Source organism: Oncorhynchus tshawytscha, linkage group LG16 (genome assembly GCF_018296145.1).
Source record: "Oncorhynchus tshawytscha isolate Ot180627B linkage group LG16, Otsh_v2.0, whole genome shotgun sequence".
Classification (NCBI taxonomy): Eukaryota; Metazoa; Chordata; class Actinopteri; order Salmoniformes; family Salmonidae; genus Oncorhynchus; species Oncorhynchus tshawytscha.
The window spans coordinates 24,203,735-24,223,411 of record NC_056444.1 but is presented as its reverse complement, the minus strand read 5'-3'; the positions used below and the strand labels follow the sequence as shown (position 1 = coordinate 24,223,411).

General features: G+C 42.1%; 1 protein-coding gene across 2 annotated transcripts in view; it reads left to right on the top strand.

Moving 5' to 3' along the window:
• Positions 1 to 15,076, top strand: part of LOC112215544 (dihydropyrimidine dehydrogenase [NADP(+)]) — a 220,427-nt gene extending 205,351 nt beyond the window's left edge. For both annotated transcript variants that reach the window (XM_024374642.2, XM_024374644.2), the window contains 3 exons: positions 10,414 to 10,566; positions 10,855 to 10,995; positions 13,791 to 15,076. In XM_024374642.2, coding sequence (XP_024230410.1) covers positions 10,414 to 10,566; positions 10,855 to 10,995; positions 13,791 to 13,961 — 465 coding nt within the window. In that variant the 3' untranslated portion in view covers positions 13,962 to 15,076. The remainder of the gene's footprint in view (positions 1 to 10,413; positions 10,567 to 10,854; positions 10,996 to 13,790) is intronic.
• The last annotated feature ends 4,601 nt before the right edge of the window (positions 15,077 to 19,677 follow it).

Genomic DNA, 19,677 nt, shown 5'->3' with positions numbered 1-19,677 from the left:
GCTACCTGCCCGCTGTGCCAACTGTAAAGTTTGGTGGATGAGAAATAATGGTCTGGGGCTGTTTTTCATGGTTCGGGCTAGGCCCCTTAGTTCCAGTGAAGGGAAATCTTAACGCTACAGCATACAATGACATTCTAGACGATTCTGAGCTTCAGCTTTGTTGCAACAGTTTGGTTAAGGTCCTTTCCTGATTCAGCATGACAATGCTCCTGTGCACAAAGCGAGGTCCGTACAGAAATGTTTTGTGGAGATCGGTGTGGTAGAACTTGACTGGCCTGCACAGAGCCCTGACCTCAAATCCATTGAACACCTTTGCGTTGAATTGGAACGCCAACTGCGAGCCGGGCCTAATCGCCCCAACATCAGTACCCAACCTCACTAATGCTTTTGTGGCTGAATGGAAGCAAGTCCCCGCAGCAATGTTCCAACATCTACTGAAAAGCTTTCCCAGAAGAGTGGAGGCTGTTATAGCAGCAAAAGGGGGACCAACATATTAATGCCCATGATTTTGGAATGAGATGTTCAACGAGCAGGTGTCCACATACTGTTGGTCATGCAGTGTATCTCTAGGAGCTGATCCGTCGGTATTGTGAAATAATTATAATGTTATGGTAATATTTGAATTGAGAACACTAATCCGAGAGCAGCACTGCCTTTCTTTCGATCCTATCAGTACGACACATGCTTCAACGGCGCGCTTAGCGACCGTTCTCTCTGCGTGGTGTTTTAGGAAACGCATGTTACATCTTCGGCTGTTGAAGGAAAGATGCATTGTTAAAACAGGAAAATATCGGTAACAGGAAGCCGGGCCCAGGTCTTCTACTTTTAGTTGGGAGATTTCAGACGTTGCGCTACAGTTGGCCAAAAATATGAAATTTTTTTTGTTTCATTTTTGTATCTGTGGATAGGTAGAGGTAACTGCCAAAGTAAAGGAAACACTTGAATAAATTAGGGATTTGAAGCATATTGAAAGCAGGGTCTTCCACACAGGTGTGGTTCCTGAGTAAATTAAGCAACTAACATCCCATCATGTTTAGGGTGATGTATAAAAATGCCCAGTTTCTCATTATTTTGGCTACCATGTCTAGAAGAAGAGATCTCAGGGACTTTAAAAGAGGAGCATAGAGGTTTTTAAGTGAGTGTGTGTGTGTGTGTGTTACAGTTTCAAATGAAATTGTATTTGTCACATGCCTCAAACAACTGGTCTAGACTAACAGTAAATTGCTTACTTACGGGTCCTTTTCCAACAAGGCAGTTAAAGATAAACAACATTTTTTTTAAATGGTGTGAGTGTCTCAGTCACCAGATCTCAACTCAATTGAACTCTTATGGGAGATCTGGTAGCGGCGCCTTAGACAGCATCTTCCAACACTATCAACAAAACACTAAATGATGGATTTTTTTATGGGAGATTGGTGTCACATCCCTCCAATAGAGTTCCAGAAACGTGTAGAATCTATGCCAAGGTGTATTGATGCTGTTCTGGCTCTTGGTGCCCAACGCCCTAATAAGACACTTTATGTTGGTGTTTCCTTTATTTTGGCAGTTACCTGTAGATAGGAATGCCTCATAGCGTTCATGGAGGCCTGGTGTACAGAGCTAGCCTGGGCCCTGTCTTTGACTTAGTGGACAGTATAGATAGAAAGTGACATCTCACCTGTGTTTGTGTGTAGGGCAGCTGCTGCCGCGAGGCAGAGGAACAGTAGCATTGACCCAATGAGACAAATACACCAAGCACACCATGGAGGGGAGGAGGGGGGGGAGCAGGATCACATTACTTACAGTACAGTCAAGACAAGGGTTTTGTGTATTTATGTGTGTGTACGTGTTTAACTATAGTAAGCTGTGTGTGTGTGTGTGTGTGTGTGTGTGTGTGTGTGTGTGTGTGTGTGTGTGTGTGTGTGTGTGTGTGTGTGTGTGTGTGTGTGTGTGTGTGTGTGTGTGTGTGTGTGTGTGTGTGAGAGAGATTGGGTGGGTGGGTGGATGTGTGCGTGCTTCAGAAAGTCAGACTCAAAGGTAGAGTCGTCGGAGGGGGAAAAAAAGGTTTGGTAGAGAGACAGTGGGGCTGTGTGTGTCAGAGTGCACAAGACATTTGCGAGAAAGGTAGAGAAACCTCAAATAGAAAAAAGAGAGGTAGTTAGCAAGAGCGAGAGACGGAGCTCATAAAAGAGAAAAAGAAAGTGAGAAGAGAAGTCACTGTCACTGCAATTCCCGGGAATGTCAGTTGATAAAAGGAGTAGGAGCGTTCAGCTAAAGACATCTTTTTTTCTCTCTCTCACTGTTAGTATAAGTAGTGAGAGAGAATGCTGTCTCAAATAGTCTGCCTCGGTGGCAATCCATGCTCTCTCATGGGATGATCTATCCTTATTTCACCGTTTAGAGTGTGGAGTCCAATTGCAGTGAACTTCAGTCCTTCATAAGTAATTTAAGAAGTAGACTGAAGTTACCTCAATGGTAAATCAAATAATTATCTTGGCTGTGCTTCAATAGTGGGTGGCTACATCAAACAAATTCATTTTTGGGGCTGTCAACACAGGTTCATGTACAACTGTTTGCACACAGTCAACAGTCTTGGCTGGACTCTGGAACATGCAAATAACATGCCAGACATAAAATCCCTACTACTGCAAAAATAATATGGATAATTTATTTTACTTTTATAGCGCTTTTCAAAGACTAACAAAGTGCTTTAAAACACACAAAAAAGACTTGAAGAACAACATCACAACATCATGAGATGGACAGTCATTATAAAGTTCATGTCTTGAGTGGTCATATGAGGAAAAACTAAAACATTTATAATAAATAAATAAAGAGCATCATGTCCAGGGGGTGTACTTCTCCATCAAGCTGCCTCACGCTACAGAGACAGACTAGTCTTACTTTACTGCAATTAAGAATGCACTAAGCACACGCCTGATATGGAGTACATACTGGGTCACAGCATCAGCAGAAACATGGAGTGCATGGTGCAAACTGAAGTGCAGACCCATCACTCTACTGCATGGTGATTGCAACCCTGTGAGCTGACAGTAACAGTTAGGCTTATGAGATGCTAGCTAACGTGTGAAGCTAACATGTGCTCCTTGTGGGACTGCTCATGCCCCAGACGGGAGGCTCAGCACCACAGGTATTTGTTAGGCAGCAGACTGGCTGGAACAGGCGATGAGACCCACTACTGGGCCGACACAGGGAGGGAGAGCTCCACAGTCCCCTAGAACTAGCCCAATGTTACCTCTTTGTGGTGTCTCTCCTGGTATCTCCACCCCCACACAGCCTCCCAATCCACACAGTCGCCTCCTCCTCTTTCTCCTCCTCCTCCACCTTCTCCTCTCTGCTGGTGCCAATTCCAAACAAGGGGTGGGAGTGAGAGAGGTGTTGCTGGCTAGGCTACCCCTGAGCTGCTGCACAGTTGGGGGGGGGTTGTTAAATAGTGGTTTGGCCTGGCTACACGGCAGGCGGAGTCTGGTTGAGCTTGGCAGGCCTGCAGGGGTAATGAAGCCTTGGACCAGACTGACCTACCCCCTCTCTGCTGGGGGCCTGCCTGGAAACACTCTGGCTCAGGTGAGGCGGTGATGGGCTGATATTGGGGGTGGTGGAAGGGTGCTGGCTGGGGAGGGGAGTGGTACTGACTACTCTGATGTTCTATTACTTTATTGAGGGAAAGTTGATTGTTGAAGTATTTTCGTAGATATTTAATCCAATGGCAGGTAGTCTAGCGGTTAAGCGCATTGGGCCAGTAACCGAAAGAATGCTGGTTCGAATCCCCGAGCCATCTAGGTGAAAAATCTGTTGACGTGACCTTGAGCAGGGCACTTAACCCTAATCGCTCTGGATAAGAGCATCTGCTAAATGACTCAAATGTAAAATTATGATAGTGCACTTTGTTGCCATTTTGTTTGTTGGCACTAATAGAGAAACCACAATATGCCTCTAAAAGGCACAAAATACAACTATTTGAATTGTAGATTGTGAAAGTTACCCAGAGTAAGACTACCTTTACTTGACAGATTTATTAGTCGTATGTACAAGGATACACATGGTATACAGCGTCCAATGAAATGCTTACTTGCAGGTTCCTTCTCGACAATGCAACAACAATAATAAATAATAAAATATAAGAACATGAACCTAAGGTAAATGACTTAGTAGAACAGAATACATTTTTTTGCATAATTGTAATACAAGAAGGCACAATTTATCGTCCAGTATTTACACTTGTTTTGGGGAAGGGGTGATTCAGGGGCAAGTGTTTAATTTAGCAATCATAGTAAGAGTCTGGTACCAGCAGTTGTGGTGTGTGTGTGTGCATGCGCGTGTGTGGATGAGTGTATGTCTGTGGGTGTGAGCTTGAGTGAGTGCATTTGTGTTAAGGTGCAGGTGGTCAGTCCAGTTCAAGTGTTCAGCAGTCGGATGGTTTGTAGATAGAAACTGTCTCTGAGCCTGTTGGTATCAGACCTCATGCTCCGATACCGTCTGACCAACAATAAGGGAGTGAACAGCTTGTGGATGGTATTTATGTCTTCCTTGATGATGCTGCAGACCTTCCTCAGGCACCGTTTCCACTAGATGTAAATGTCCTGACATTGTTGTCAATTAAAGGTAGGATCAGATTTAAATACAGATTAGGTGTCCACTCACTAGCCTTTAAATCCCTCTCCCAATGTGTTCAGTACATCAATTACACCCACTGTTTATTCTGTTTGAACCTGATGTGAGTAACACCAGTCCAGGTGTGGGCTGTGGAATCCAAACCATTCTGTGGCTGCATCCAAAATGGGACCTAACCCCTATGTAGGGCCCATAGGGCTATGGTCAAAAGTAGTGCACTATATATAGAATGGGGTGCCATTTGGGACACAGCCTGTGGTAAATGTTATGAGAAGTGAAAGGGGAGTCAGCCTGTCCTCCAGACCATTAGCCAGACCGTCCTCCCCAACCAGAGTATAGATGTACAGTTATTGCCACGGCTGTCTGCTTCCTCTTTGGGATCTTTCATTAGGCCGCCCTCATATTCGGCCCCTGAGACAGAGGCCAAATCATGTCTCTGAGCCGCTTGTGTGTTTGTTATTAGGGACCTCTGGTGGGCGGGCTGGCTGGCTGGCTGGCTGACTGTCTTTCTGACTGTTGGTGGGGTTGACAGTGAGAGAAGGAGAGAAACCATGCTGTTGGTCTGGCCAAATATCAGCTAACATGTCTCAATGTTCAGTGCCTTCATTGTCCCCCACGATGAAATCGGGGAGGGAACTGTGGATCTGTCTCCGTTCGTTCGTACATTAGTTTACCAATATCTCAAACAGCACTGGGACGATTTTGACGAAACTTGGGTGAATGATGTGTCTTGCCATAGAGATCCGGCATTTACAAAAAGATAATTTGGCCCAAGGCGGAAGCTATAGTAATTAACAGAAATTTGGACATTTGGAAACCAAGCTTACTCGTCTGTATTTTGTGGAACTTGTGTGGTATAATGCGGCCAAATCAGAATGAAGGACCAAATTGGTTTGCATATTGACAAATGTTAACGAACATGCAACACAAGTCAACAAGTCCTTTGCAGGAACTTTTTAATTGCCACTTTGGGGTTTTGGAGATGAGTTTCACCCACACAGTTTTTACATGGGAGGTGATTTTCCAACCTCTAAAACGGATCTGTACCGACACACAAGGTAACAGACTCCTCTCCACTCACCGCATAATTTATGAAGGCAGATCAGATGCACATACAATACAGGTTATTAATTCCTCCTGCTACACTGCTCTCTTGATTAACAGTTTAAAGAAACAGAACAAAATACAACACACAAACAAATCAAACTGATGACAAGTTATTGTGTTTGTTTATTTACCTGTTAGGGGGAGGAACACACTGGCATCCAATTAAGGGTTGTTGTGTGATTGTTTTAAGACGTGGCTGGCGCTCGCTGCTTGGCAGTTTGGGTAAAAGACTACGGCACTCAACGTACCCAATCTCTTCCTCCCCATCTCTCTCTCTTTGCTGTGGTTGGTGTGGTGGGCCTTCATCTCTGGCTGTGGTTTCCCCAGCCCCTTCCTTCCACTCTGTGGTTTATAGCCATGGACCTTAGAGGCTAAAATACATTTGAATGTTCTGTTATAGCAGGGGGAATAGAAGAAGAAGAAGAAGAAGAGGAGGTAGGGAAAAAACAAGAACAGAATAACTGTTGGATTAGAACCTATCTGGTACTACTGTGCCTGGTTTAAATTAATGAGGAAATGAATGAGGGCTGAACACACAGATGTATACATTTAGGTTTTCACGTTTAATTATGGCACATTGTAAGCAGTAGTTTAGTGAGGATGAATCACCCACTTTTTATGCTGCCGGGGTTGTTGTTGCTTTTCTTTTCCTTCTTTCTTTAGACTTGTGACCTGATCTCTTTTCTTAATGGCAGCGTGTATTTGAGGGAGCAATAAGCCTTAATGTTGTTAGCAGATACAGTAGAGAGGTCTAGCTCACAGAGGGTTGGAGGGCTTCTCCTTTGGAGTGTGGCCTGGCAGCACAATATGCATAGGGGAGTGCTTTCCAGTGTTATGACCTTGAAGTCTTTTCATGTGGATGGCCTTGTGTGGACGGACGAAAGGACAGACAGACTGCCTTGAGATTCCTTTTGAAACATAAGGGCACGATAGGGTAGCAGTGTATAATTCCTGTAAAAGTCTGACTGCACATACATCTAATGATTTGGACATAGGCTGTCCTTATGTGAAATGTCCTGGTGTGCCGCTACGTATGGATGTTTAGAGGTGGTTCAAATTGAATGTGTGGTATTTCATGTACAATTAAAACCTTTGCTACTTTTTAATGTTATGCACACAATGTGGGCATATGATATTTATCGAGCTTAGAGATGATCTCATTACCATATGAAATTGAAGAAGAGAGCGAAAAATATCTAATTAAAAACAAACCGCATTAATTTGAATAAATGGTTCAATGAAAAGCGGAAAAACATGTCACGCACACCTGTTTTTCCCGAGGATCTACTAATAAAAGTTGCAATGTGTTGCCTACTAACCATCTGTACTTTGGTTTACTTCGCTCACCGGTTTGGAGGTGATATTTGGAGAACAGCTGTGGATGAGAAGACAGAGAAAGACAGCAATACAATCTGTGATCTCTGTTTTGTTATGGTCTCTCAGAGCACAGAAACACATTGCTAGCACACTAAATATTAGGTATGTTTGAAACTGAGTCAGTGCAGGTGTAGTTTTTCAATCAATTTACTAATTTTAGCAACGACAGAGCTAGTGGCAACACAAGTTAATTTTTATTTGCTTGCAAGAATAAATGGCATTGCAATAGCTTGATATGCCAAGGAGACTAATCCCGAGTCTAACTTTCAGAGGAAGCACACCTGCAGGTATTCACAGATAGCTTCTCAGGGAAGTCTCTTATCTAATAGTCGTGCTGGGAAGAGCTCCAGTAGAATTGCTTGTCTCATGATAACTTTTCTGATAGATTTCAAAAAGCTGCTTGTTAAAGGAGGCAAGTTGAAACTGAGACAGAAAAAAAGTGACATTTCAAAACCTGAATCAATGTCGATACTTTGAACAGCTTGGTCTTACCTCATTTCCTCTGGTCAATTTGGAGATGTGCGGTGGAAATGAATTAGTGGCACCCTAGGTATGGGATTGGCTTTCCACACGGCCTCAGTGGCATGTTGTGTTGGAGCTTGCTTTGCCTGTCTGGCATCACTGCAATTTCCATACACACACACACACAAACAAACACACACACACACACACACACGGCAGACAAACAGCCTGCCAGCCTGAGCTTAATCCCCTCCTATGTTGGGGCCATAAGTATGTGGGATTCTGCCTTCAAACCGTCATGAATATGGTAATCTAGAGGAATCACAACAAGCAGTTACTTCTCCACTTAAGCACTTGCCAAGAGATCGCAAGGGGCCTGTGGTGGACGTCTTTCTTCGAGCACACACAAACATATGCACACGTACACACACAATTGGGTAGGGCTATGGAGATGTATGGATAAAGACAGAGTGATCCCTCTCTCTCTCCCTTTCTCTCTCTCTAGCTATCGTGCTCTCTCTCTCTCTCTCTAGATACCTCTCTTTCTGTCTTTTTCTCTCTCTCTCTCTCTCTCTGTTTCTCTCTCTTTTTCTCCCCCTCTCTCTCTGTCTCTCTGTGTGGCCCCCCCTCTGTATCTCTCTATCTCAGTTGCTCTCACACAAACTGTCCTTGTTAAGGATCAAAGACCCCTCTGGCTCAAGTGACGTCTGGATATCAAAAGTGTACCTTTGGTCGTTGGTATAGGCAGGCACAGATTAAAGGGGACATGTGCTTAATAATAATTTATTCAACTTTTAAAATGCAATTCATGACATAAAGAAATCTCAAAGAGACTGAAGGGTGAGAAAGTTCATGGCTTGATTAATATCTTGTGTTTATTATGGATCCTCATTAGTTCCTTCCAAGGCAGCAGCTACTCTTCCTGGGGTCCAGCAAAATGAAGGCAATTATAACATTTTTAAAACATTACAATACATTTTCTAACAGATTTCACAACACATTAAGTAATCAATGAGGTCACTGTAGTGGTAAGTGACCCTAACTGTTGACCGTTTGAATTAGAATGGAAAATATTGATTCATCAGTCAATTTTTCTTATTTCTTTTGTCTGTGCATGGTTTCTGGAAGATCAGGACTACTGTTTGTGTGAAAGTCCCAATTATCTATGGAATACAACATTGATGCTTGAAAATGAGACATGACTTGATGTTTGTAACGTGATATTAGTTATATCAGACTAACATGAATGACCATACTGTTCACAGAGAACTATGTTTTTTTAAATATATAAAGCATAGACTGTATGACTCCAAGTCCCACATCTATACAGTACAATGTCTGTACAAGGGCTGTAGCTGTATTTGGATGAAATCGTACACCCTTGGAAACTCATTTTCAAAGATTTTCTCAAAAAACAATCATAGATTTGTATTTTTTTTCTTCGAGAATGTTATTGTGTTTTGGCTGTTATTCTTCTCTGAAACAAAATTGCCCATTTCAGACAAGCCTTTTAAGTGCTTTAGGTAATGTTCTCCTGTAGCTGCATCACCTCCATCCTACCAACACGTTGTTTTCAAGGGGAATAGCTCGCAGACAAGCAGCAACCATTTTGAGTGAGCAAGCAATTCCTGTTCATTGACACGGTAATGTCTTAAGCCAGGAAGGCGAATGAATATTTTTGCAAATATATTGCATGATTTTACAGTAGAGGGCCTACAGGAGATGCAAACGGGAGTAAACCCACAACAATAATCTCCCTGAAAACCACCCTCCATGACCGCCATCAGCTTGTATTTCACTTTTAAAAGCCAAACAATTTTTCAATATCACGTCCGATGCACTGCACAGCAGATGGGGAAAGAGATGTAATTTCAAACGGGAACTGAAGCAAATGTGGTTTTATTGTACTTTTTAGTTTTTTTCTTTTTTTTCTTGTTTTTGGGGAAAGTGGGTCATTCACTTGTAATCCTGTACACTTGCTGTGGTGTACAGGAGGAGGGGAAGAAATCTAAACGCTGTACAAAACTCAATAAGCCCAGGGGACACCTCCAGCTTGATACAGTTAACGTGTAAATGTTGGCCGAACGGATCTCATTAATTTCCCAGGATGGAAAACATTGGCCACTACTCCAAAGCAAACAGTGTTCCTTTAATGCGGTCAGTCTGTGGCTCTCCAATCCTCATCTCATCCTCGTCTCATCCTCGTCTCATTCCTGTCTCATCCCTGTCTCGCTGTCTGTTTGTTCTCATCTGATGCTTCTAATGAGGCACATCTGTGATGCTTCAGTACTCTGTACTGGAGGTGCAGCTTAAACACTCATCAGCAGTAAGTAGACAAACAACCTCTCTTAGGTCAACAAACCTGTCAACATATGGTCGAAGAGGACACGAGACAATATTACAAAGAGATACAAAAGGTTGATACAAGTGAAATGGCATTGGTAGACAATAGATGCATAAGACATGTCATTGGTAAAACATTTTAATAAATTCACTCTTACAAATTGTAATTTATTACTTTGTTATTGCTAAGATAATTGGGAAGTTATGAATAAGTCAAATGCTTACGTGGAACCGTATTAAACTATCAAAAACCATCAATAACATGGCCACATCTATCTTTAGACACTTTTGATTAAAACCAAAATGACTTTTCTAAATGAAAAAAAAAGTGGTCAGTCATATTTTACCGGAGGAATAAACTCAAATTGATTTACTACAACAAGTTTCACACCAAAAAGCTATCCTGGAAAGCCAATCATTTTTCAGAATTTCACTACCTCCAATATTAAGTTACAACTGAAGCTGTTAGAATTTAACAACTAACCTTCAGCCTTCTATCAATCCTACTTTAAGAGTTTACCCAGCTTTGGACCCTATCTGCTTGAGAAGAAAAAGGTTTTGGCCGACTACAAGAAGGCAGTGAGAGACCACGTTGAGAAGACCACAGTATTGGAGGCCAATGGCACCAGAACGTACACCCCCAAGAGACCAGTCCCAGCTGTCAAGGTAAGAGAGAAGAGAACACCCCTTAGTTCTCCCATAGTACTTTGAAATATGGTTTTGATGTACTGTAGAATGCATGCGCAATACATTGCTTCATTCTTAGTAGTATGCTAGTGTAGATATTGGAACAGATGCCTAGATTTAGCCATGATGTTTACAAGGCATGTAAGATACAGTACATGACTGAGACCAGGTCCTTAGATCAATGTGTGTTGCCATAGAGATCCTATATATATATATATATATATAATATGTTCTGTGTGTAATTATTTAGTGTTGTCTTGTTCCCAGGATGTTATAGCCAGGGCTCTGAAGCACATCGGTGCATACGGGGAGCTGAACAACACAGAGCAGGTCGAGGCTGTTATAGATGAGGAAATGTGTATCAACTGTGGAAAGTGCTACATGACCTGCAATGACTCTGGGTACCAGGTACATACTGCACTGTACATCCCCTCCATTTGTTTGAAGCACACGCTCACTCAGAGACACACGTGCTCGGGAACAAGTCTAATCAAAGCCTGTTTAAGGACCAGACTGGCCCTTACTGTCTCCTGAAAAAGGGTTGCCTTGTGACAAGGCCTAGTTTTCATTATAGTCACAGTGACGCACATTAGTCTCTCGCTCTCTGTGAAAGTACCTCTGTCGGAGGAAGGAACAGTATGACAGTTTTATTAAAGAAAGAATCTCCTCTTCTTCCCTGGTAAATAAATGTCCCCATTATCTATCAGCAGAAGTATTGATGAAGTAGCACGGACTGTTCCATCAGAGCTCATTGTCTGTGAGTGGATCTCTGAGAGGGATTATATGTTATTAATGGTTTCTAATGAAGACCGGCATTCATCAGGATAATGTGTCTCCATCAAATAGGTGGTTCCACACACACAGACACTTTTTTTATATACAAAAGTTTGGACACATCCTACTCATTCCATGGTTTTTCTTTATTTTCACAATTTTCTACATTGTAGAATAATAGTGAAGACATCAAAACTATGAAATAACACACAGTAACCAAAGAAAAGTGTTAAACAAATCAAAATATATTTTATATTTGAGATTCTTCAAAGTAGCCACCCTTTGCCTTGATGACATCTTTGCACGCTCTTGGCATTCTCTCAACCAGTTTCATGAGGAATGCATTTTAATTAACAGGTGTGCCTTGTTAAAAGTTAATTTGTGGAATTTGAGTCAATCAGTTGTGTTGTGAAAAGGTAGGGTTGGTATACAGAAGATAGCTCTATTTAGTAAAAGACCCAAGTCCATATTATTGCAAGAACAGCTCAAATAAGCAAAGAGAAACAACAGTCCATCCTTACTTTAAGACATGAAGGTCAGTCAATCCGGAGAATTTCAAGACCTTTGAAAGTTTCTTCAAGTGCAGTTGCAAAAACCATCTAGCGCTATGATGAAAGTCATGACGACCGCCACAGCAAAGGAAGACCCAGAGTTACCTCTGCCGCAGAGGATAAGTTCATTAGTTACCAGCCTCAGAAATTGCAGCCCAAGTAAATGCTTCACAGAGTCCAAGTAACAGACACATCTCAACATCAACTGTTCAGAGGAGACTGTGTGAATCAGACCTTCATGGTCGAATTGCTGCAAAGAAACCACTACTAAAGGACACCAATAAGAAGAAGAGACTTGCTTGGGCCAAGAAACACAAGCAATGGACATTAGACCGGAATCTGTCCTTTGGTCTGATGAGTCCAAATTCTACATTTCTGGTTCCAACCGCCGTGTCTTTGTGAGATGCAGAGTAGGTGAACACATGATCTCCGCATGTGTGGTATCCACCGTGAAGCATGGAGGAGGAGGTGTTATGGTGTGGCGTGCTTTGCTGGTGAAACTGTCAGTGATTTATTTAGGATTCAAGACACACTTAACCAGCATGGCTACCACAGCATTCTGCAGCAATGCGCCATCCATTCTGGTTTGCGCTTAGTGGGACTATAATTTGTTTTTCAACAGGACAATGACCCAACACACCTCTAAGCTGCGTAAGTGCTATTTGACCAAGACGGAGAGTGATGGAGTGCTGCATCAAATGACCTGGCATCCACAATCACCCGACCTCAACCCAATTTTGATGGTTTGGGATGAGTTGGACTGCAGAGTGAAGGAAGACCAGCCAACAAGAGCTCAGCATAATATGGGAACTCCTTCAAGACTGTTGGAAAAGCATTCCAGGTGGAGCTGGTTGAGGTCATTTCAAGAGTGTGCAAAGCTGTCATCAAAGGGTGGCTACTTTGAAGAATCTAAAATACAAAATATATTTTGATTTGTTTAACACTTTTTTGCTTACTACATGATTCCATGTGTGTTATTTCATAGTTTTGATATGTTCACTATTGTTCTACAATGTAGAAAATAGTGAAAATAAAGAAAAACACCTGATTGAGTAGGTGTGTCCAAAATTTTGACTGGTACTGTATATATATTTTTTTTTTCATTAATATTGCATACAGGGTTAGATGTAGATGTCCCCTGAATGATTTTCACAACAATATGTTGAAGACATCTGTTGTAAATATGTATTTTATTGCGCATGGACAATAAACATAAAAGGGTAAATTATGTATCAGCATGATGAATTGACGGCAATATGCAACACCATGCAGTTTGCATGAGGGCAATTTATACATTTTCATAGCAAGATGATTTAAATAGAACTCAATATTATTACAAATCCACTGTGATAACAGAATACACAATATTCCTTGTTTGATGTTACAGTGCAGAACACATTGGTCTACTAGCTACATAGCATGGATTCATTGCGGGGCTTCCTGTGCTAGCCTAGCACGCTAAAACCATGTCAATGATGGTCCATGGCAGCCATTCCAAACCTTATAGCCTTTGCTCTCTACTCACTCACACTCTCTCTCTCTCTATCTCTTCTCTCTCTTCTCTCTATCTCTTCTCTCTCTTCTCTCTATCTCTTCTCTCTCTTCTCTCTCTCTCTCTCTTTTCTCTCTCTCTCTTCTCTCTCTCTCTCCTCTCTATTCTCTCTTCTCTCCTCTCTATTCTCTCTTCTCTCCTCTCCTCTCCCTTCTCTCTCTTCTCTCTCTCTCTCCTCTCTCTCTTCTCTCTCTATTTTCTGTCTCTTCTCTCTCTCTCTTCTCTCTCTCTCTCTCTCTCTCTCTTTCTCTCTCTCTTTCTCTCTCTTTCTCTCTCTTTCTCTCTCTTTCTCTCTCTTTCTCTCTCTTCTCTCTCTCTCTCTGCAGGCTATTTCGTTTGACCCTGAGACCCATTTCCCTATAGTTAACGACAGCTGCACCGGCTGCACTCTCTGTCTCAGTGTCTGCCCTATCATCGAGTGCATCAAAATGGTTACCAGGACAACACCGTATGTGCCCAAGAGAGGCCTGCCTCAAGCCGTCATGCCCGTATGCTGAAACTAAAGGATGGAGAGAAAGAAAGAAGAAACAAAAACGTCCACCAATGTCTGTTTGACAACATCGATTCCTCTGCTTTGTAATTGTGCTGTGAAAAATTACCTTGATTATCTGAAAATAATTATTAGTGTGGATAAATAATTGCCTTATATATTCCCAAGCCAATTATCTACAAATAATCAACCGGGCGGCAAAACGTGGCATTATTTCTAAACAATGGTGGTGTGGGGATGTGTTGTTGTTTTTGTCGTTGAGTTTTTTTCTCTTCCCCGTTGTGTCAAGGCTGTGATAATGAGAGTGAAGGTGGAAGAGAAGAGGGGAGGAAGAGAAAGGAGGGAGGAAGGGGAAGGCAGAAAATAATGGATGTTTATGCATCTGGGCTCTATCTGACAAACTGACGTACCAATGCTACATTTCCTAACAAGCATGCATGGATGGCAGTCGGACCACAAGCCCAGAGCTATGAAATTAGACATTATATGTTGGGAGGGATAATCAGAAGGATCAGCAGTGGTAAGGAACAAAGATGAATAGGTGATCGTGACAGCCTGAGATATTCCACCTGTGAATGTCCAGACAATCTCCTCTCTCTCATACCACATCAGCAATGGAGGTCATTGTTTCATGTTTATCAAGCACTGCATCTGTTTAGTTTGGTTCATCCAAGTGTTAACTACAAGCCAGCTTTACTTTTAGTTTAACTTGCCCTGCACTCCCAGTGTTAGCTACAAGCCAGCTTTACTTTTAGTTTAACTTGCCCTGCACTCCCAGTGTTAGCTACAAGCCAGCTTTACTTTTAGTTTAACTTGCCCTGCACTCCCAGTGTTAGCTACAAGCCAGCTTTACTTTTAGTTTAACTTGCCCTGCACTCCCAGTGTTAGCTACAAGCCAGCTTTACTTTTAGTTTAACTTGCCCTGCACTCCCAGTGTTAGCTACAAGCCAGCTTTACTTTTAGTTTAACTTGCCTTGCACTCCCAGTGTTAGCTACAAGCCAGCTTTACTTTTAGTTTAACTTGCCTTGCACCAAAGCTTAGAATGTATTCTACTATTACTACTAATACTATTTGCATCTGTCTGTGGTTATGTGGATTACACATTGATTGTGTTAACTGTTTTCTGTGTGTTTTTTTTTACCATTTCTCTTGATTTGGGTGTGTAATTGTGAAATCGGGGATCTTTGTTGTATTACGGGACAGGGGTTGTTGTAACTAAAAGGTCAGATCTTCCTGTGGCTGTTTCCAGTTCAATAGATATGAAGAATAGCTGTGATTCACTGGGAGCTCACTAAAGGTCAGCTGTGACTAGTCTCATCTCAATAAGTACCTGATACTCGCCCATGGTTAATGTATACCTACACTACCGTTCAAAGGTTTGGGGTCACTTAGAAATGTCCTTGTTTTTAAAAGAAAAGCACATTTTTTGTCCATTTAAAATAACATCAAATTGGTCAGAAATACAATGTAAACATTGGTAATGTTGTAAATGGCTGAAAACGGCAGCTTTTTTAAATGGAATATCTACATAGGTGTACAGAGGCCCAATATCAGCAACCATCACTCTTGTGTTCCAATGGCATGTTGTGTTAGCTAGTACTGTATGTAATTTTAAAAGGCTAATTGATCATTAGAAAGCCCTTTTGCAATTATGTTAGCACAGCTGAAAACTGTTGTTCTGATTAAAGAAGCAAAGAAAATGGCCTTCATTAGACTAGTTGAGTATCTGGAGCATCAGCATTTGTGGGTTCGATTAGAGGCTCAAAATGGCCAGAAACAAATAACTTTCTTCTGAAACTCATCAGTCTATTCTTGTTCTGAGAAATGAAGGCTATTCCATGCGAGAAATTGCCAAGAAACTGAAGATCTCGTACAACGCTGTGTACTACTTCCTTCACAGAACAGCACAAACTGGCCCTAACCAGAATAGAAAGAGGAGTGGGAGGACCCAGTGCAAACCTGAGCAAGAGGACAAGTACATTAGAGTGTCTAGTTTGAGAGACAGGCGCCTCACAAGTCCTCAACTGGCAGCTTCATTGAATAGTACCCGCAAAACACCAGTCTCAACGTCAACAGAGAAGAGGCGACTCCGGGATGCTGGCCTTCTATGCAGAGTTCCTCTGTCCAGTGTCTGTGTTCTTTTGCCCATCTTAATATTTTCTTTTTATTGGCCAGTCTGGGATATGGCTTTTTCTTTGCAACTCTGCCTAGAAGGCCAGCATGTTTTCAAACATTTTTCAAACTTGCATGCCATTTAAAACATGTACAGTATACTTACATGCAGTGACCTATTATTAATTAATTATTTTTTTATTTAAATAATACATACTTACCCAGAAAAGCCTTAATACCTACCCAATACTTACCTGAATACCTGAGATCCAAACCGCCGTGTGCCCGGTGTGTCGCTGCTCTGGAGAAGACCTGTGCGTAATATTTTTTGCCCGCTCCTGTTGGACGCTGGAAACAAACACAAGCAACATCCACAACCACTCAACCACCTACTCCTGAAGAGCAAGTTTCTATACCCTATTTTTTTTCTATAGAAATAAATCCCTCCTCAAACCCTTACCCTAAAGATTGTCCATATCCTGTTTCCAATCCTACCCCCTAAACCGTTTTCGTATCCCCTACCCCCTAAACCGTTTTCGTATCCCCTACCCAACCCTACCCCTAAACCAGGTTCGTATCCCCTACCCAACCCTACCCCCTAACCCAGGTTCGTATCCCCTACCCAACCCTTCCCCCTAAACCAGGTTTGTATCCCTTACCCAACCCTACCCCTAAACCAGGTTCGTATCCCTTACCCAACCCTACCCCCTAAACCAGGTTTGTATCGCTTACCCAACCCTACCCCCTAAACCTGGTTCAAATCCCCTACCCAACCCTAACCTGGGTTCATATCCCCTACCCAACACTATCCCCTAAACCAGGTTTGTATCCCCTACCCAACACCTCCCTCCCTCCTGATTTTAGTTTTACCTTTTGTCTTTTTTCTTTACATTTAATTATCCAATAAAGCTTGTTTTCATAAAGGTCAAGTCGCTGAAGACAAAAGGAGAACTGCAAACACCCCTGAGAAGAGGGGTAGAAAAGGGTTACAAGCCCAAGTCTCTTATGTCCTCCAGTTTAAATAAAAGAGCTCTGTACTATCCATTCAAACCCCAGTCCTACCTACCTACAGGTTATGGAACATTTGCTATTTTAGTATTTGTCCAGTAGGTTTCCTCGAGGTGGATAAAAACACTTCTATGTTAATGATTACGCTCTCGTTGGCTGGCCCTCGCTTCATACTCGTTGCCAAACCCACTGGCTCCAGGTCATCTACAAGTCTCTGCTAGGTAAAGCCCCGCCTTATCTCAGCTCACTGGTCACCATAGCAGCACCCACCTGTAGCACACGCTCCAGTGGGTATATCTCACTGGTCACCCCCAAAGCCAATTCCCCCTTTGGTCGTCTTTCCTTCCAGTTCTCTGCTGCCAATGACTGGAACGAGCTGCAAAAATCTCTGAAGCTGAAGACTCATATCTCCCTCACTAGCTTTAAGCACCAGCTGTCAGAGCAGCTCACAGATCACTGCACCTGTACATAGCCCATCTGTAAACAGCCCATCTATCTACCTACCTCATCCCCATACAGTATTTATTTATTTATTTATCTTGCTCCTTTGCACCCCAGTATCTCTACTTGCACATTCATCTTCTGCACATCTACCATTCCAGTGTTTAATTGCTATATTGTAATTACTTCGCCACCATGGCCTATTTATTTCCTTAACTTACCTCATTTGCACTAACTTTATATAGACTTTTTGTTTTCTTTTGTTCTGCTGTATTATTGACTATGTTGTGTTTATTCCATGTGTAACTCTGTGTTGTTGTATGTGTCGAATTGCTATGCTTTATCTTGGCCAGGTCGCAGTTGCAAATGAGAACTTGTTCTGAACTAGCCTACCTGGTTAAATAAAGGTTAGATTAAAAAATATATATATATAAAAAATTAAACAAAAACACTGTAGTAAATACTACAGTAATGTCCACAAAACACTACAGTCCATTCCCTCTAGCAGTATTAACATTGTCATTAGATTAAACACCATATTCACACTATTTCTTCAGTCTATCTAAAAATCGAAATGTTTGCCGTTATTCAACCAGGCATGTCATTGAGAATTCTCTTTTATAATAATGACCTGTTAAGATCTAGATGAAGTTTACAACGAGGCCTCTGAGTGGATGGGGCTGGGCGTGGTCATGTAGTTGAACTATCAGATAACCACTATCTGTCTGAAAGTTTTAAGCTCCTAAAAGGTTTCATTAGGAATATTTACAGCAGATGATGAGGTCCCTACCTTTGTCTATTGCCATGTCCACTACCATGTCTAGACTTTTGAATGATGGAAACACCACCTATGGGCCCTGGTCAAAAGTAGTGCACTATATAGTGAATAAGGTGCAATTTGAAATGCACTCCTAGTTAACAGTGGATGGATGTGGTACTAATATCCTCTAGCCTACACAAAATGGAGACTGAGTTTATCAAGCCTAACAGGCAAAACAAGGCAGGGTTCACAGCCGGGGTCGGACATCAACGAGCATCCAGCGTCCCCTGAACACTGAACAGAGTTTGGGGGGTTATGGGGTTAGTGTAAACTGTGTAAATGTTTACTTCTGGCATTCAGCGTGCAGCAAGATAATTAGAATGGCATTTAGCACACCGCTGGAGCAGACCGCTGATGTCTAGCCTGGATCCTCTCCTGCCTTCCTTTCAGCAGTACATCATTAAAAATCAACATGGTATCAATCCTGGGCCTCGGGCGTGAACTCCAGGGCAGCGTGAACTATCATCAGCAAACAGTACTGTGAGTAGAGTGGGTGGTGTGGCATAGCATGCGCTCGGTGAGATGACACACACACACAGTATCGCCTTGGCTGGATGACAAGTTTTCAGCTATAGGCTACTATATGTGAGTGACGTGACAATGGTTAACATCCCCTTCTGACCCCAACACATCCCACAGCAGGTCACTCATCATATCTCTATCTCCAGCTTGTTAAAACAAAATGGATGTCAAATGTTCTGTCCACAAGTAAGGGTGAAATCTATCCACACAATCAAGATCAACATGGTATGCCTAGCTATTATTATGCTCAATGCAATGTAATATAGTGTATGTCTGCCTGCCTATATGATGTACGGTCCGCCCATTATCCAAGAAAGCAGAAAAAAATACCTATTAGATTTAAGACGCGATTTCATCTGCACTTGAATTAAATACACAGGAGCCGAGAGGGAAAGCTGTTGGAGCATGGCATGTTATGTAAATTGGACCTGTGGTTATTTTAGCTGAGGTCAAACGTGGCAAGCTGGGGAAGGAGAGAGAAATGGCTGAAACATGGGTTTTAACACAAGACCAACACTATTTAAATTTTCGCATTAATGCAGGCTGGGATATTGATCCATTTATACTGAATTTGGAATGCAGTCAAGAGTCAGAGGAATCCTCATTAGACTGAACTGTTCCCTATAGCGAGCTAGGCACCAAAACTGGCTGACAGCCGCAGGAATACTAGAAACATACTAGTAGCCTAATACTGCCACAGGAATAGTAGAAACATACTAGTAATACTGCCTCGGGAATACTAGAAAAACACTAGAAATACTAGTAATACTGCCACAGGAATACTAGAAACATACTAATAATATTAGTAATACTGCCTCA